Source organism: Oncorhynchus gorbuscha, linkage group LG20, assembly GCF_021184085.1.
Source record: "Oncorhynchus gorbuscha isolate QuinsamMale2020 ecotype Even-year linkage group LG20, OgorEven_v1.0, whole genome shotgun sequence".
Classification (NCBI taxonomy): Eukaryota; Metazoa; Chordata; class Actinopteri; order Salmoniformes; family Salmonidae; genus Oncorhynchus; species Oncorhynchus gorbuscha.
Genome location: NC_060192.1, coordinates 21345520 through 21364529, shown reverse-complemented (window position 1 = coordinate 21364529; position 19010 = coordinate 21345520). Strand labels below are relative to the sequence as shown.

The 19010-nt window shown below is 44.0% G+C and overlaps 1 protein-coding gene across 2 annotated transcripts; it reads left to right on the top strand.

Moving 5' to 3' along the window:
• Nucleotides 1-342: 342 nt before the first annotated feature.
• Nucleotides 343-13574, top strand: LOC124007023 (BCL2/adenovirus E1B 19 kDa protein-interacting protein 3-like). Of its 2 annotated transcripts, XR_006833858.1 has the most exons (7): nt 343-585; nt 8225-8471; nt 9773-9860; nt 10396-10499; nt 10727-10876; nt 11601-12204; nt 12339-13574. XR_006833858.1 is itself a non-coding variant. In XM_046317268.1 (6 exons), the coding sequence occupies exons 1-6, from the start codon at nt 516-518 to the stop codon at nt 11647-11649; spliced, it is 708 nt and encodes a 235-aa protein (XP_046173224.1). In that variant the 5' UTR covers nt 343-515; the 3' UTR covers nt 11650-13574. The 2 variants fall into 2 exon arrangements, 1 of the variants encoding a protein (XP_046173224.1); XM_046317268.1 differs by having other exon boundaries at nt 11601-13574.
• The last annotated feature ends 5436 nt before the right edge of the window (nt 13575-19010 follow it).

The window sequence follows — 19010 nt, the reverse complement described above, 5'->3', positions numbered from 1 at the left end:
ATTCCTGCCATAGTCTGAGGATGACATCCCTCTGTTGATAACCCCCCACATGGAAATATGAATACGGCTATTCCCCAGGTACATGACATTCTTATACAAGGACTTGTTTTTGTGCACCTTGGGTACATGCACATGTGCACATTCTCCAATTAAAAAGGTCTTTCTGTTCTCAGAAATATACAGATGCCAGTAATTGTGAAAGTAGTGAACGCCCGTTTGATAATTTTTTCCCCCGATATTTTCTCACAAGGTGGTGAACCATTTCCAGCAGTTACATAATGTTTGTCTACCCTGCTCTACTGCCTTCGTTATCAACAACTGGCTTATCTGACGTCATCACAGAGTTCCAAGGATATTGCTGTTCCTACTGGTTCCAAATCAGCTAACAAAACACAAATACTGTGACTGTGCGTCTACTCTACAATAAATTAAAGGGGACCCGGGTCAGTTTTGGTACGCGATTGCGCGCACGTCCGAATGTGTGGAGGAAGTGCACGTGTTCCATTGACAGTCTTATGCAAGCCACCATGCACACAGGCAAGATGTCCGAAGCTGCTGCTGTATCAGAGAACAACGGACTAAATGGTAGGTGTCTTCGAAATGCTTGGTTATATATCATTGTCATTCTAATTGTTTATTAGAAAACTTGTCAGATCATTTAAAACTGTGTATGTTGATACTTTACTATCTAGTTTTGAGAGATAAACCAATCTAAGCTTTGGGTTGATTTTCTATGTAGACATGGAAAAGGGTTGTTGGAGGGCTAACATCGTGAACGGTGTGCTATTTCTGTATTGACATTATCATGGACCAATAGGATTTTAAGAGGCGGTGTAAACTGTATGATTGACCATCAGTAAACCAATCGTTGATGCACGTGGTGCTGAATAGGCGGGGTGATTTTCATGGCAATAAGACATAGAGATAAATGGAGGACTCTTTTCTATCTACGCCGTTATAGTTTCTATGACCTCATGGGCAGCGCCATTGAGGCTTACAACCCACAGGAACCTCCACCCAGTGGTGGACAACTATGACTACTTTCAAATGGCGGATGCCCTCAATGGCGCTGCCCATGCTAAAATAGAATTCTGGCCACTAGAGGCTTCTATAAATCTCTATGCAACAAGAAGAAAGAAGTCTGAAAAATCAAATATTGGGTTTGGCCAAATGTTCGGAATTTAAAAATATTGTAATAGTTCATATTCCCAAGGGCTGAGAAAAAAACATTCCGAAAACCTAACGAAATCTACTTCTATATTACTTCTTTTTGCATAATCAGCTAATTTTGCATTGTGTAATAGTTAACGTTACTTGTCGTCGATGTAATCAATACACATAGCCTAATGGGCTATTTAATCTGGTTTTGACTAGATGGGATACAGCTAATGTCAGATAGAAGTGACTTTTCGTAGCAGGTTAGGTTAATTAGGAAAGGGGTTAGGGTTAGTTTTAAATGATAAAAAATCTCCCCGACGCGACTCGAAACATGCGACTTTTGACGTCAATTTGACATTAGCTGCATCCCTTCTAGCCATGACCAGTTAATCTGCCAGTGTGAATTTACATGTAGACCAGCAAAGAGTGTCTGCTACACCTACCTCAACACACCTGTCAATGTGGGATTGCTGCACTCGAGAGTCTGGTCAATTTGTATACAGCCTGATACCTAATGGAACATAATAATACAATATGATCAGTCTATAATGATCTATGTCATATACCATATGCTTTATTACAGATGTATTCACTATATCAGCCCCAAACATACATGTAACACAATTTAATCTTAACATTGCATTGTGATCTTCCTTTGTCAGAGTCTTCTACTCAACTGTGTTTGTCGTTATGAGTGTGTCTATATGGATTTGTCCTGTTAGCACATATTGATGGACTATGTTATCAGACTGGAATGGACTGAGGGACGTGTTTATCAGAGTGTCACACATACCATGCCTCTGGAGTAATCACACAGTCAGCTGTGTGTTAACCTGCCTTTATGGGTCTGGGTTTGGATGCGGTGGAGCATTACCAAGCCCTGAACCAGGGGGGCTCGTTGACTTGGCGCGCTGATTTATTTATGGACACAGTGGAGAACGTTTTACAGGACACACCAGAGCCAGGAGGGGTGGAGTACGAAAGTGGGGGTGGTGAGGCTGGGGATCAGAAGCTTTTCATTCTGAAGTTTGAGAGTACATCTCGTGTCAGTTACGTGCTAGCTTCTCTGAGGGTCAGAGGGGGAACAGGTTTATTATTGCCAGAGACAGCTTACTCACTCTGCCTATAAATAAGTGGACACTCATTTTTGCTGTGTAATTCTCAGAATTGAGTAAAGCTTCCTGTCCACTGAAGTGACATTGTCGGATAAAAAACTTTGGTACCTGTCTCTGCATCTGCACTGTTGTTCAAGTAAATGTGTTTTTGTAAAGAGTAGTTTGTTACAAGTAGTCCTTGTGCATAGGGTTGTGTGGTTTGTTTACCTTTGCAATCATTGGTTTTTGTTTGACACATTTTAAGGTGACAAATCAGTCTCAGCATCACTCTGTTACCATGGAATTGCCCATCTCACTCCCATCCACACACTAGAAATTCAGTTGGCTTTACTCTTCTTTTGTGAGTCTTTGGCGCCATTGTTTAGGCTATATATTTTATGGTTAGAACGAACCAGGATCTATATTTCTCTACCTCATTTGTTTGAATATTTTCAGGGTGTCTTCCAAGTTTTTATGCTGCTTCATGGATCCCCCACACCAAGTAAGCCATGTCTCCAGGAGCTTCATGGGGTTTTGGTGGGCTTTGTTCCTGTGGGGTTCAAGCCAGCTTGACAAGGGGTTGTGAATGGTGGTCAGGTCATAACACTAGGCTTCCTGGGCTTCTCTGTGACCTCCTACAACAGCTGATAATGGCTACACGACAGAGAGAGCAGCAGCCAGAACGTTCGGCTCACTACCAGCGCCATGGTAACCTTGTTTAGGCGATGGAGCATAGACAATAGCTGTAGATAGTGGCTCGGCTCACGCCACTGTGTCATCCTTGGGATTAACCTGGGTGCTGAGTCGTGCTTGGGTTCAGGGGGATGGGGACTGCTATCATCCAATGCCTGGCCAGCGAAAACTGTTTGCGCTAGTTACCATAGCCACAAAGTTTTAAAAAAATGTCTAGATCATATGTCTAGATCATTTTTTGTTTTCAGGTTAGGTTTATAATAACATTTTAAGAAGAGAAATTGTAGAAATAGATAGAGTTTATGACTTTGTGGCTGTGGTAACTAGTGACAACCCAGTGATACTGACTGAGAGGCTAAATCGGCTAGGCTAACTGTCACATGACCAGATTGTTTACTCTCTCGGCTATGAGATCATGTGCCCTGCTTGTGAGCTCTAGCTTCCTCATGTCTGGCAGGATGTGTGATGGAAAATGAGAGAGAGATTTGATATGTCTATTCCTTTTAAACTTTTGTGTGTAATATTTACTGTTCATTTTTTATTGTTTATTTCACTTTTGTTTGTTATCTATTTCACTTGCGTTGGCAATGTACACATATGTTTCCCATGCCAATAAAGCCATTTGAATTCAATTGAGATACTGGATGTCTTTCCAGTGACAGTATGTGGATGTCTCTTGCCCCTCGGGCCACTTGCCTACCAATATAGCAGTGGTTTCCCGCCAAAGTTTGAACACACCTACTCATTCCAGAGTTTTTCTTTATTTGTACTATTATCTACATTATAGAATACAAGGAAAGACATCAAAACTATGACATAACACATAGTATCATGTAGTAATCAATGTCTTAAACAAATTAAATTAGCCACCCTTTGATTTTGACAGCTTTGTCACGCCTTGGTCTTAGTATTTTGTGTTTTCTTTAATTATTTGGTCAGGCCAGGGTGTGACATGGGTTTATGTTGTTGTATTTCGTATTGGGGTTTTTGTATTATTGGGATTGCGGCTGAGTAGGGGTGTTGTATGGGTTTGGCTGCCTGAGGCGGTTCTCAATCAGAGTCAGGTGATTCTCGTTGTCTCTGATTGGGAACCGTATTTAGGTAGCCTGGTTTCGCTTTGTATTTCGTGGGTGATTGTTCCTTTCTCTGTGTTTCACCAGATAGGCTGTAATTAGGTTTCACGTTCCGTTTGTTGTTTTGCATTTGTATAGTTATTTCATGTATCGCTCTTCCTTCATTAAAGACATGAGTAACCACCACGCTGCATTTCGGTCCGACTTTCTTTCGACAAACGAAGAACGCCGTTACAGAATCACCCACCACACACGGACCGAGCAGCGTGTTAACAGGCAGCGACAGCTTGAACAGCGAAGGAAGGACGTTATGGACAGCAGAGGCATGGAGTATACAACGTGGGAAGAAATCGGCAGGTGGGCAGCCGACCCAGAGAGAGTGCAGGAGCCCGCCTGGGATTCGCTGGAGCAGTGCGAAGAGGGCTATAAGCGAATGGAGTCGAAAAGAAAAACACGGCGGCTCCGAGCGAAAACCGAAAGTAACCCCCAAATATTTATTGGGGGAGGGCTCAGAGAGAGAGTGGCTGAGTCAGGAGTCAGACCTGAGCCTACTCTCCCTGTTAATCATGAAGAGCAGTTGCAGTGGGAGAGGCTGCACCACTTGGAGAATTGGACATGGGAGGAGGAATTAGACGGAAAAGGACCCTGGGCGCAACCGGGAGAATATCGCCGTCCCAAGGAAGAACTAGAGGCGGCTAAAGCGGAGAGGCGCTGGTATGAGGAGGCAGCACGGCGATGCGGATGGAAGCCCGAAAAGCAGCCCAAAACAATTATTGGAGGGGGGCTAAAAGGGAGTATGGCTATGCCAGGTAGGAGACCTGCGCAAACTCCCTGTGCTTACCGGTGGGCTAGAGAGACCGGGCAGACACCGTGTTATGCTATGGAGCGCACAGTGTTTCCAGTGCGGGTGCAGAGCCCAGTGCGGTTCATACCAGTCCTTCATATTGGCCGGGCTAGAGTGGGCATCGAGCCAGGTAAGCTTGGGCAGGCTCGGTGCTCAAGAGCTCCAGTGCGCTTGCACGGTCCGGTCTATCCAGAACCACCTCCAAACACCAGTCCTCCGGTAGCAGCTCCCCGCACCAGGCTTCCTGTGCGTGTCCTCGATCCTGTAGCACCAGTTCCAGCACCACGCACCAGGCCTTCTGTGCGCCTCGCCTATTCAGCACAGCCAGAGTCTTCCTTCCATCCTGCGCTGTCGGAGTCTCCCACCTGTTCAGCGCTGTCGGAGCCTTTCTCCTCTCCTGCGCTACCGGAGTCTCCCGCCTGTTCAGCGCTATCAGAGACTTCCTCCTCTACAGCGCTGCCGGAGCCTCCTGCCTGTTCGGAGCAGCCTGAGCTGCCAGTCTGCAAAGAGCTGTCAGTCTGCAAAGAGCTGCCAGTCTGCAGGGTGCTGTCAGCCTGCATGGAGCAGTCAGAGCTGTCAGTCTGCATGACGCAGCCAGAGCTGCCAGTCTGCAAGGAGCTGCCAGTCTGCAAGGAGCTGCCAGTCTACAAGGAGCTGCCAGTCTGCAAGGAGCTGTCAGTCTGCATGGAGCAGTCAAAGCTGTCAGTCTGTTTGAAGCAGCCAGAGCTGTCAGTCTGCAAAGAGCTGTCAGTCTGCAAAGAGCTGCCAGTCTGCAAGGAGCTGTCAGCCTGCATGGAGCTGCCAGAGCTGTCATTCTGCAAGGAGCTGTCAGTCTGCATAGAGCAGCTAGATCCGCCAGTCAGCCATGATCTTCTAGATCTGCCAGTCAACCAGATTCTTCCAGATCTGCCAGTCAACCAGTCTCTTCCAGATCTGCCAGTCAACCAGTCTCTTCCAGATCTGCCAGTCAACCAGTCTCTTCCAGATCTGCCAGTCAACCAGTCTCTTCCAGATCTGCCAGTCAACCAGTCTCTTCCAGATCTGCTAGTCAACCAGAATCTTCCAGATCCGCCAGCCAGCTAAGATCTACCGGAGCCTACTACCTGCCTGAGCTTCATCTCAGTACTGGGCTTCATCTCAGTACTGGGATTCCTCTCAGTACTGGGCTTTCTCTCAGTACTGGGTTTCCCCTCAGTTTCGCTTTGTATTTCGTGGGTGAATGTTTCTGTCTCTGTGTTGTTTCACCAGATAGGCTGTAGTTAGGTTTCACGTTCCGTTTGTTGTTTTGCATTTGTATAGTTATTTCATGTATCGCTCTTCCTTCATTAAAGACATGAGTAACCACCACGCTGCGTCCGACTTTCTTTCGACAAACGAAGAACGCCGTTACAAGCTTTGTACACTCTTGGAATTCTCTCAGTCCGGCTTTCAACATACTCTTGAAAGTTGTAATAGTAGATGCACAAGGTGCAATTTTAAAATGGGGTATTGCATCATCAGTTCCTCTTGTCATGTTAGTCAGATGCAGACCTTAGAGAGATATTTATAACTTGTCAGAAATGTCCAAATCAACTAGCTCATGTCAGCTAATGTTTTTTTGCCCATAGATTTTTGTTATAATGTTTGAGTTATCCAAATATTACATGAATACACATTAGACATGTCAAAATGTATAGAATTGCAAGAAAATCTTTAAAACTGCAACATTTTCTCTGCAAAATGTGTAGAATTGCAGGAAATAAGCTTTAAACCTGCAAAACCAGTTTGTGTCATGAATAGTGTCTGTGCCCATAGAAATAGATGTGGCGTGCGCACGCTCAGGGGGGGGCGAGGGATGTTCCCCAATGCTGGAAGGGGGGGCCCGGGTGCAAAAGTTTGGGAACCTCTGCAATAGAGGATCACGATCAAAACAAGTCTTTGACTTGTGTGTATAATCTTCAGCAATTGTGGTACATGTATTGGTTGCCTGATGTGGCTTCTTTATGTATTTCAAATTGCCAAATCAAAACTCGTGTCAGTGTTACTCTGAAGAGTTTGTATCCTAGCTGTTATTGGCACTCTCCCCTGTAGCCAGTCCCTGTGCTCATGTAAGAGCATGATCAGCTGGCTTGTATATCACAGCAGGGACTGTAAAAACTGTCATCACACAGAGGTATTTACTGCCCTTTCACCATGCAGTTAATAGACACAAGACCGGCTTAGGGAGAGTTAAACTTCCTTGGTTGTGTGTTTCTGCCAGACTTTCTGTCTGTCTAGCTCAGCGTTCAACACAGTGCCCTCCAAGCTCAGAACCTTGGGACTAAAAACCTCTCTTGGCAACTGGATCCTGGACTTCCTGACAGCCGCCCCCAGGTGGTGAGAGTAGGCAACAACACACCCCCCACACTGACCCTCAACTCGGGTGTGTGTGTGTAGTTTCCTCCTGTACTCCCTGTTTACCCACAACTGAGTGGCCGTGCACGACCCCAACACCATCATTAAGTTTGCTGACAACACGACGGTGGTATGCTGATCACCGATGACAATGAGTCAGCCAATAGGGAGGAGGTCAGTGAGGTGGTGTGGTGCCAGGACAAAAACCTCTACCTGAATGTCAGCAAGACAAAGGAGCTGATTGTGGGCTACAGGGAACGGAGGGCCGAGCACACCCCCATCCACATCGACAGAACTGTAGTGGAGCAGGTCGAGTGCTTCAAGTGCCTCTGTGTCCACATCCCTAAGGAATTATCATGGTCCAAACACACCGACACAATAGTAAAGAAGTTACGACAACACCTCTTCCCCTTCAGGAGACTGAAAATATTTGGCATGGGCCATCAGATCTTCAAAGTTTTATAGCTGCACAATTGAGAGCATCTTGATTGGCTGCCTCACCGCTTGGTATGGCAACTGCTTGGCATCCTATTTTTCTCTCTACCTTGTTGGGAAGGGACAGTAAGCATTTCACTGTTAGTAAAGGCAGCATTTTCACCTGTTGTTTATAAAACGTGACAAATAAAATGTTGTTTGATCTTTATCCCCTTCATCTTCCCTTGTCTACATTGTCTTTTGAATGTTTTTTTTTTTTTTTTTTTTTATCAGAAAAAAAACATCAATGTTTTTCTTCTAATTTTTTGTTTAGCATACAGGCACAATGTCCCAAGGTCTGCTCTAACAGAAACCATAGTAATAACATCAACAATGAGATACAAAAACAAACCAAAGTTGCTCTCTAGAGCTCAATGGGGATACATTTGCTTATTCTCCCCTTACTTCGGAATGGAACCAATGTCATGTGTACCATGTGTACCATGTGTACCATGTGTACCATGTGTACCATGTGTACCATGTGCACCATGTGTACCATGTGTGCTTGTCCTCAGGGTCCTGGGTGGAGTTGGAGATGAACAGAGCTGCGGTCACAACTGCAGCGAGGTTGTCCCAGTCTGCCTCCGCCGTAGGCCAGGCTCTGGAGCTGCTCCCCCTGCCTCAGGTGGAGGAGGAGGTGGAGTCCATGGTGGGGGGACTGGAGCACGTGCCCTCCTCATCCTCCATCCATAATGGAGACATGGAGAGGATTCTACTGGACGCTCAGCATGAGTCCAGCCGCAGCAACTCTTCCTGTGACAGGTAGGGGGCAGAGTACAGTTAGAATCTTGGCCTTGGAAAACTAGGTAGATCACCCCCCCCCCCCCCCCCCCCCCCCTGTTGAGGTCCTTTCATGTTAATTCATTCTGTGTTCCCGGTCCAAAATTAATAAATACATAATAATACATATATTATCACCTAATGTTGTGTTAGATCTTTTTATCAACTTAAGTTCTTGTGAACATTACAAGTTTTGAACTTTTATTTGCTATTTATGGCCTGTAGGCCTCGTTGACCTGAGCTCATACAACTCGTTTTTGAGTTAAAAAAAGCATCATGTATGGATTATTTTAACAATAACAAATACTCAAATGAAACATATTGTGCTATTTATCACAGACTACTTTGTGTCAAAGTTGAACAAGGACTCTCTCCTCACCAGTGTCATGATCCAAGATATGATCAAGAACCTCACATACAGTATATCGTTTGGTCATTGTGCTGCCACAGAATGAATTGTGAGCAAGGCCTCAAGAAAGCTTTTATATTCCAGAGCTGCAAGAAAAGTTCTATATATTATTGAAACAAAAAGTTATGAAAGTCATCCAAATGTATTTTGTGTGTTCAGATGCCCCATGTGGACAAAGTCATGGAACCTTATGACAATCAGATTAAATGAACTACATTCCTCAGAGAGAACTTGTAAATCGGTCCAATTCGACCGGAACACAGCAGAAGGGTTAACAATCTTTCGATTTCCCTGGTGAGGTCACGTACTAGCCCAAAATTAATGTGATTTAATATCTGAATTCATGTCGTATGAAGTGTGCTGTGATGGCGATGTAAATACAATCGATTTACAACAGGAAACAACATCCTCATCAGCTGTGTGTGCACAAGGTGATGTTCCCCACCAAACTGAAATCCACTCACACTGTGTGCTTTCCATTTCTGACCCATGAGGCTGCCTGCCATAAACCCAGGCTTATCTGATCACCCGGAGTCAGTCAGCTGTCAATGAGTCACCTGACAATGTTTACCAGGTGTGTTTCTACAACAGCTTACTGCAGAAGCTCACAGATAGACAGACTCATCCAGACTCATCCATCCACTTTGAGGTTGCAGGCTGAGAGGCAAAGTGAGACCCGAAATAGAGGCAAGATCTGCATGCACATTTGGCCATTAGAGATACAATCTCTCTGGTAATATATTGGGAGTTTGAACATGCCCCAAAACTTCAACCTGATTACTGCCTACATTCTCTTTCACCAGGGGAGAAAAGACTTGGAGTGCAGTGATTGGCTGTAACAGTTTGTTATTTTGTTGTTTGATCCTCCCCACAGTCCTCCCCGGCCTCATAGTCCCCAGGAGGATGATCATGATGGACAGATCATATTTGATGTGGACGTGAGCAGCAGGAGAGACAGCCAAGTAAGAGTTATTGCTCAGTCTGCCTGAGCTGCCTACGTCACTTGTCTGTTTCCATGGCAATATAACCTGCTGCTTCCCTCACTCTCTGTATCCATGTGAATGACAACCATAGCATTTGTTACTATGGTGATGGCGGCATGAAACCCCGACCCGGTGGGTTTTGACTCCATGGGCATGGCAGTAGCCACAGCTTCAGGTTCCATTGCAGTTACACACACACACACACACACACACACACACACACACACACACACACACACACACACACACACACACACACACACACACACACACACACACACACACACTGTCAGTGGATGACATGGAAAAGCCACACTCTTGTCTGTTGATGAATGGAGACTTGACTCTATGTGCCTGTAACCATGGCAGCCTCACACACAGGGTTTATTGTAAGGTCTGTATTGTATGGGTGATCAGCCATATAGTCTTAGTGGCTCAACCTAGGATGAGTTGGATGGGCTTGTTGATTTGACTTAAATCAGTGTCCTAATGCTCTGCGTGTGTTCCTGTGCAGTCAGAGGAGGATGCCCTGGAGAAGGAGAGGGACATGGATATCCTCATGAAGGACTCCGACTGGGTAGCAGACTGGTCCAGTCGGCCCGAGAACATTCCCCCTAAGTGAGTGATGTACACAGCCCATTGCTCCTAAAACATACAAGTCTTAGTGTATCTGGTCTCCTTGGTAAATCCTAGTGTGTTTGCATTATACTACTTAGACTGAACATTTTGACATGATGAATTATACTGTTATGGACAACTTTTGTTTTTCGTTGAAGAGTGAATGGTAAACTTGATGATGATGTTGACGTTACTATATGGTAACTCTAATGTGTTGTTGCCTGTAGGGAGTTCCATTTCCGCCACCCCCGGCATTCAGATACACTCAGCATGAGAAATACAAGGGCGATGAAGAAAGGAGGCGTCTTCTCTTCAGAGTTCCTCAAAGTGTTCATCCCCTCGCTGTTGCTGTCACACATCCTGGTTCTGGGGCTGGGGTAAGAGAAAACATAGGGCACTATTTGGCCATCAACCTCAGCTAGGCAATCATTTCTGTGATAAATGTGATGCCACTCTTTTTTTTTATGGTAGTGAAAAAGCCGAGTGATGACATTTATGGAATGTTTGTTTCAACCCAATCAATGGGTCTGCCTGCAGAATAACATTTTCCATTATGTAGCCGTTTAACTGGCCAAGTAAACACTCTATTCATAGATGAATGTAGACAAACACAGCAGTTCCCAAATTTAATCCCATGAACAGCTTTTCATTTTCTTTTGTTACAGTTAACATAAAATTAGAAAACTCCAATCCGATCCAATATAGAATGTGGTTAGGAAAATTGAGAGGACTGTTTTGTTTACTGGAAATCGGATACCCATAGAACAGAACTGCAGGTACAGAAAATTCTGAAACAATCTATTATGAACTCTGACTCATACCTGATCACACACACACACACACTTCCATGCAGTTTTCTGTATAGACCAGCAGAGGGTGTGTGGCGGCAGCAGACAGAGGGAAGCTGCAATGCTCCAACCATGTATATGTCTGGCTGGTAAAACAGCTGCTGCTGACATGGATATACACCTGCACCACACCCTTAACACACACTTTATGACAGCATACATTACATGACAGGGACACACTCCACCTGTCACTTATCAACCTACTAGTTAATGACTCGGGGTGTAACTGCCCTCTCCCTCTCTCCCCCTTCAGGGTGTACATTGGGAAGAGGTTGACCACGCCCCCTACAAGCTCTTTCTGAGCGGGAAACTGAAGAAGTGCCTGAGGAATGGCTGTAATTTTTTTGGGGGGGGGAAATGTTGCTGTTTTGCAAAGAATGCCCGTCTCTCCTCAAACTTTCCTTTTCTCCCTTACCCCTCTTTCTCTCTCTCTCTCTCTCTCTCTCTCTGTGCTTTTTCCCACCTGTCAAAGCATTTCCTCTTCCTGTATCCTGCGCAGACCTGAGATGTGCTGTTCTCAGGACAGATGCGTTGCCCTTTCTCTTATTTTACCCCCTGCCCCCCTTTCTATCAGTCATTTTCTGACTGCTTCCAGAGTAAGGTCATATTCCCCTTTGCTCCTGTTTGGGTGGGTATTTTGCGAAGCGGCAAAGCGTAAAACCAAACCTAACTCTTCTACACACGAGCTCCAGCACTCTGTAATTGCCTGGTTGTACGAGAGAGAGAGCTGTCTGCCCTACAGATTTTGAAGATAGAAGTAGCCCAAGATCGTGCCACCTACAACGGTGGTTGGGTGAAACACTCAAACCCTGAACAGGTCCAACCAAATTCAGAAAGAAAGAAGCTAACCTGAAGATGTGAGCATGCCTTTGAAAGTAATCATTTTGTTCATGAGTAGAAACACATTTGACTATAGTTATGGTAATTTCCTATAAATGTATTTTACCACCAGTGGTGTATTGATAATGAAGCCTGGGTTTTGATTATGAAGGGTGTTACCATAGTGGCCATCTCAAACCCACAACCACCTGACGCTGTGCACTGGAGGGAATCTGCTTGGCCTGCCAGATGAGATGTCTACAAGACCTATGGTATCAGGAATATATCTACACCTTGATGGAAAATATCATATTACACATGGATCCAGTTGTTAATCATTATAAAAATGTCCGTCATTTCAAATGCATTTTAAACCATTTTCAAAACTGACATGAATGACTGGAAAATGCTGGATATATTCCTCCTATTAAATGTAAACTGACACAGTTGTTTTGTGGGTGGAAGTTGGGTAGCCACACTGGGGTGGTGTGTTTGTTCTGTTGCGTGTCATTCTCTTGTTCGTCTGTTTTGAGTTCTCTACAACATATCATGAGCCTAGTTATTTAGGTCTGGTTCACTGGGCAGACCTCTGATATGCCTGCACAACTGTGACAGGTCAACATCCCACCGTACACACCTGTACAACATGCATGCATACACTTAAGAACAAGCTCATGTGGGTCGTTAGTACAGCTGGAGAGAGATAAACCCTGATGTTTCACCACACTGATAGCAGGAGCTGGAATGGAGTCCAGATGCAGAATTGTTTGAGAGGCACAACCCCATGTCCAAACTTAGGTCGCCGTGACAGTCAGAGCATGCTTATGTCACAGTGCTCCAAGATGGACAGCAGTATTTCAAAGTTGACACAATGTGCTGTTTGTACGAACTCCACCATTGGACCTTGCTGAGATCAACCTCTTGCATACAGTATCTTATTTCTATCTCCCTCGACACAACTGCCAAAAGGAACTGAGGTCCACCTTGAAACTCAACTGTTCTGAGTAACCACGTGCCTCACCTCTGTTCCCAAGCCTCCATTGTGGTTCTTTTGGTCTCACTGTCTGCCTGTGACATTGAGAGGCTAGTCCATGGCATGTTTTTAGAGTGTTTTTTTTTCTCAATGAGTTTTATTGTCTGTATTGTTGTGACATTAGAGTCTGAACAGACAGAGCATGAGGTGTAGCTATGATGAGATGGAACTCCAGGGATTTAATGAAGATTATGTTAGAAAGACACCTTGCAAGGCCCAAAGTGAGAAGGAAAAGGAATGTGTAGAAATGGTTCCCCTCAGACTGCTATGGTAGCAATAGTTATTATCACACACATCCTTTTGATTTAATTTCATGTTTTTTCCCCACATTGGAAAATGTAAAAAATAATTTGTCAATAAAATTCCCTGAATCAAGCTAAATTGTTGCTACGGATTCTTTTGTGATTGATCAACGACACTGAACAAAAAATATAAACGCAACATGCGACAATTTCAATGATTTTACAGAGTTACAGTTCATATAAGAAAATCTGTCAATTGAAATCAATTTAATGGGCCCTAATCAATGGATTTCACATGAAGCTGCAGGGGTGTGGCCATGGGTGAGTCTGGAAGGGCATAGGCCCACCAACTTGGGAGCCAGGCCCAACCAATCAGAATTCGTTTTTTTCCCACAAAAGGGCTTTATTTCAGACAGAAATACTCCTCAGTTTCATCAGGTGGCTGGTCTCATACAATCCTGCAGGTGAAACAGCTGGATGTGGAGGTCCTAGGCTGGCGTGGTTACATGTGGTCTGCGGTTGTGAGGCCGGTTGGACATACTGCCAAATTCTCTACAATTATGTAGGAGGTGGCTTATGGTAGAGAAATTAACCACTCAATGATCTGTGGTTCATTTCCTGCAATTCCTGCAGTCAGCATGCCAATTGCATGCTCCCACAAAACTTGAGACATCTTTGGCATTGTGGTGTTGTGTGACAAAACTGCACCTTTTTGAGTGGTCTTTTATTGTCCCCAGCACAAGGTGAACCTGTGTAATGATCATGCTGTTTAATCAACTTGTTGATATGCCACACCTGTCAGGTGAATGGATTATCTTGGCAAAGGAGAAATGTTCACTAACAGGGATGTAAACCAATTTGTGCACAGCATTTGAGAGAAATAAGCATTGTGTGCATATGGAAAATGTTTGGGATCTTTTATTTCAGCTCATGAAACATTGGATCAACAGTTGTAGCGTTTATATTTTTTGTTCAGTTTAGAAACACACACAAATTTAAATGCATCATCTCACTATTGTCATGGTTTTGGTATTTTCCTAAACATCTATTGTGGTCAGAAGGAAATTTGGTTGAATGCATTGGAGAGACACCCATTTCAGCTCCTACCCAGGTACCAGCCAGAGCCCATTCCTGCTTTGCTTCAGATAAAAGCCAACAGGTAGAGGCAGGGTGATATGGCTGCTAGCCAGTCCTCATACCTCAGCCTATAACACTCAGTCAGTTGTCATATTCCAGAGCCTTCATTTGGAACTGGTCAGGCATACACAACACCAAATGTTTAGCAGAGTGCACACCTGCAATGTCTCTCCCTGAATGTCCCTAGGGAGGCCACAGGCCTGGTTCTGCTGACTGGAACCTCTTTCTCTTCCTGGACATTGTCCCTCTCTTGTTGTTTCTCATATCACTGTCTTTATGTAAGTGCATGGAGTCAACACTGACAACACTGTGTTGTTGCTTCTAACATGATTTTGGATCTCTTTTTAAGCTCCTCAACTGGAAAGTAACCACCCACCTCTCTCTTTCGCACGCACACACATCCTGTTACTAAACTGATTAGGTTCAAATTATCAATCAGTGAAACCCCTTTTAGTGGCCTCTGGCTTTCTGTAGGCACAGCACAGATATACTGTAGAGGTCTCACCAACCACTGGTGAACAACACCTGCTCTTTCTATGACATAGAAAGTCAGTTGTCCAACTGAATGTATTCAACTGAACTGTGTATTCCGCATTTAACCCAACCCCTCGGAATCAGAGAGGTGCGGAGGGCTGCCTTAATCGACATCCACGTCTTCAGCTCCTGGGGAACAGTGGATTAACTGCCTTTCTCAGGGGCAGAACAACATTTTTTACCTTGTCAGCTCAGGGATTCGATCCAGCAACCTTCCTGTTACTGGCCCAACGCTCTAACCACTAGGCTACCTGCCGCCCAGTAGACTGACCAGGTGAAAGCTAAGATCCCTTATTCATGTAACCTGATAAATCCCCTTCAATCAGTGCAGATGAAAGGGAGGAGACAGGTTAAAGAAGGATTTTGACGCCTTGAGACAATTGAGACATCAAATCAAATCACCTTACAGTGAAATGCTTACTTACAGGCTCTAACCAATAGTGCAAAAAAAAGGTATTAGGTAAACAATAGGTAGGTAAAGAAATAAAACAACAGTAAAAAGACAGTAGCGAGGCTATAAAAGTAGCGAGGCTATAAAAGTAGCGAGCCTACGTACAGACACCGGTTAGTCAGGTTGATTGAGGTAGTATGTACATGTAGATATGTTTAAAGTGACTATGCATATATGATGGACAGAGAGTAGCAGCAGCGTAAAAATAGAGGTTGGGGGGGAACACAAAGCAAATAGTCCGGGTAGCCATTTGATTACCTGTTCGTGAGTCTTATGGCTTGGGGGTAAAAACTGTTGAGAAGCCTTTTTGTCCTAGAATTGGCACTCCGGTACCGCTTCCCATGAGGTAATAGAGAGTGGCTGGGGTCTTTGAACATTTTTAGGGCCTTCCTCTGACCCCATCTGGTGTAAAGGTCCTGAATGGAAGGCAGCTAAGCCCCAGTGATGTGCTGGGCCATACGCACTACCCTCTGTAGTGCCTTGCGGTCGGAGGCCTAGCAATTGCCGTACCAGGCAGTGATGCAACCATGCTCTCGATGTTGCAGCTGGATTTTGTATGTGGAATGTGTATGTGTGCCATTCAGAGGGTGAATGGGTAATACAAAAGATTTAAGTGCCTTTGAACAGGTTATGGTAGTAGGTGCCAGGCACAGCGGTTTGAGTGTCATGAACTGCAACACTGTTGGGTTTTTCATGCTCAACAGTTTCCCATGTGTATGAAGCAGTGGAGGCTCCTCAGAGGAGGAAGGGGTGGACCATTCTCTTCAGTGAATTTCATAAAAATAAAAATTGGGAAACACTTAAAAAGTTATCAATCTTATATAAACTATACTAAACATATTCACGTCACCAAATAATTTATTAAAACACATTGTTTTGTAATGAAGGTCTACAGTATCCTCAACAGAATTCTATAGGGTAGCACCATGGTGTAGCCAGAAGACAGCTAGTTTCTGTCCTCCTCTGCGTACATGGACTTCAATATAAAACCTAGGAGGCTCATGGTTCTCACACCCTTCCATAGACTTACACAATAGTTATGACAACTTCCAGAGGACATCCTCCAACCTATCAGAGCTCTTGCAGCATGAACTGTCATGTAGTCCACCCAATCAAAGGATCAGAGAATGAATCTAGCACTGAAAGCATAAGGTACAGCTAGCTAGCACTGCAGTGTATAAAATATGGTGAGAAGTTGACCAAAGAGAAAAGCAGTTGTTGAACAGCTTTGAACAAATGAATTTCTTCCCAAATAAAGGAGAAGCAAGAGAGAGAGAGATATTTTGTTGTATTCTTTTTCACTTTCACTTTCACTTACGTAGCTAGTGAATGCAGCTAGCTAGTTTAGCCAACTCAAAAACCAGGGTCAAACAGAGAGGGCTTGTATGTTAGGTAGCTGGCTATGTCTATCCAACATTGGAACACTTTCAAGTCAAGATAAACTTTTGTTATTTAAATTTATTGTCATCGGGCCTGCCGGTGTAACTGCTGAACTGCTTGCGGTACTGCATGATTGTAGTGGGTTTACTAACACGCTATAATTCTAGTAGCTATGTTCACTATGATATTAACACGGTGACAACGATGTAGGCTGTGTGTAGCGGTTAGCAGTTATGATATGAAGGTTTGGCTTGGAAAGTTTTTTTTGACTGGTCACAGAAAGCTGATGTGTTGTCCACAAGCGAAGGGAAAAGGTGAGTGAAGGTGAGCGCGTAGATGCGAGAAGGAATACAATGATCAAAGGATCAGCTTTTTTTATGTGGCTGCTAGGAAATTGAACTGTGTTTGCATGTGATCTGGGGTGTATTCATTCCGTCGATTCTGTTGAAAAACAATTCTTAAATGGAAGCAAATGGAATGAAACAGGAATAAACATACCTGATATTGTCCAATAGAAACTCTCGTTTGTAACTGTTGGAGTAAAGATTACACCCTAATTCAGCTAGACACATGCAAGAGCGTGCAAGACAATATTGAACGTGTCAATGTCTGTCACCTTGATTACTCAAATTTCTCTCGACTTGTGCATCTACGTTGTAACCTTTCATTAATTAGGTTAGTTTGTAGCAACCTCATGATGCGTATAGGGAAAATTAAAGTATCATGTAGTAGCCTAAACCTATTGATGTTAGATTGATTTGGTTGAATGGAACATGAATGACAGTCATCCAATATGCTGTAATAGAAATAAGGACATGCCAATTTTTTATCATCTTCCATCATCTTCAACGGCACCAACCGTGACTGGTAATCAAGAATTCCTCATTTTTGGTGTACTCAGTGTATTTTCTGGTTCAGTGCCTAATGAAGAATACTGTCCTCTAGTGGTGAAAATGAGTATGAGGCGAGGCTCTGCTTTGTGTGTTCGGGAAGGCTGGGGACCTGTGTGTCTCTGTATGTTTGTAGCCTATATGAAGTTCATGTTCAGCAGAAATTACTGATATGTGTGTCAATATGGTGAAGTTATGCAATACTCGTACACTCTGACAATACACATGACACAGATACTGAGAGTCAGACTCTAAAGTGAAGTGTAACTTGATCTTAACACAATTGCACTGAACCTTTTGATACTGAGCCCGGCATGTGGCGAAGTGGTTGACTCGGATAAACAGTCAGTACGGCTTCCTGAATCAGCTGAGTCAGTGGCTGTTGAGCAGCATCCAAGAAAAATTCACCCTCACTCCAATTCTTCTCGAACAAGTGGAACATGAGGCAGAACAGTAATTAATGGTAATCAATGAAGGGGGGGATACAAATAGGAATTATCCTAGAATTCAGTTCTACTTCATTTGTAATGATATATGCGTACAAGTGGGATGGCATGCCTAGACATCATTCCACCTTCATAATACACTGAACAAAAATATAATCACAACATGTAAAGTGTTGGTCCCATGTTTCATGAGCTGAAATAAAAGATCCCCAAAATTTTCCGAACTCACAAAAAGGTTATTTCTCTCAAATGTTGTTGTTACGTTCGTTAGAATGAGGAGACCAAGGTGCAGCGTTGTAGGCGAACATCTTACTTTTATTAAAATGAACACCGAAAAACAACAAAATACAAAGCGAATGTAAAGATCTGCAAGCTACACAGCAACTATACAAAATCAAGACCCCACAAACTAAGGTGGGAAAAAGGCTGCCTAAGTATGATCCCCAATCAGAGACAACGATAGACAGCTGCCTCTGATTGGGAACCATACCAGGCCAAACAAAGAAATATGAAAACTAGATTGCCCACCCTAGTCACACCCTGACCTAACCAAAATAGAGAATTAAAAGGATCTCTAAGGTCAGGGCGTGACAGTTGTGCACAAATGAGGTTATGTCCCTGTTTCTCATTTGCAAATATAATCCATCCTCCTGTCAGGTTTGACATATCAAGAAGCAGATTAAACAGCATGATAATTTCACAGGTGCACCTTGTGCTGGGGACAATAAAAG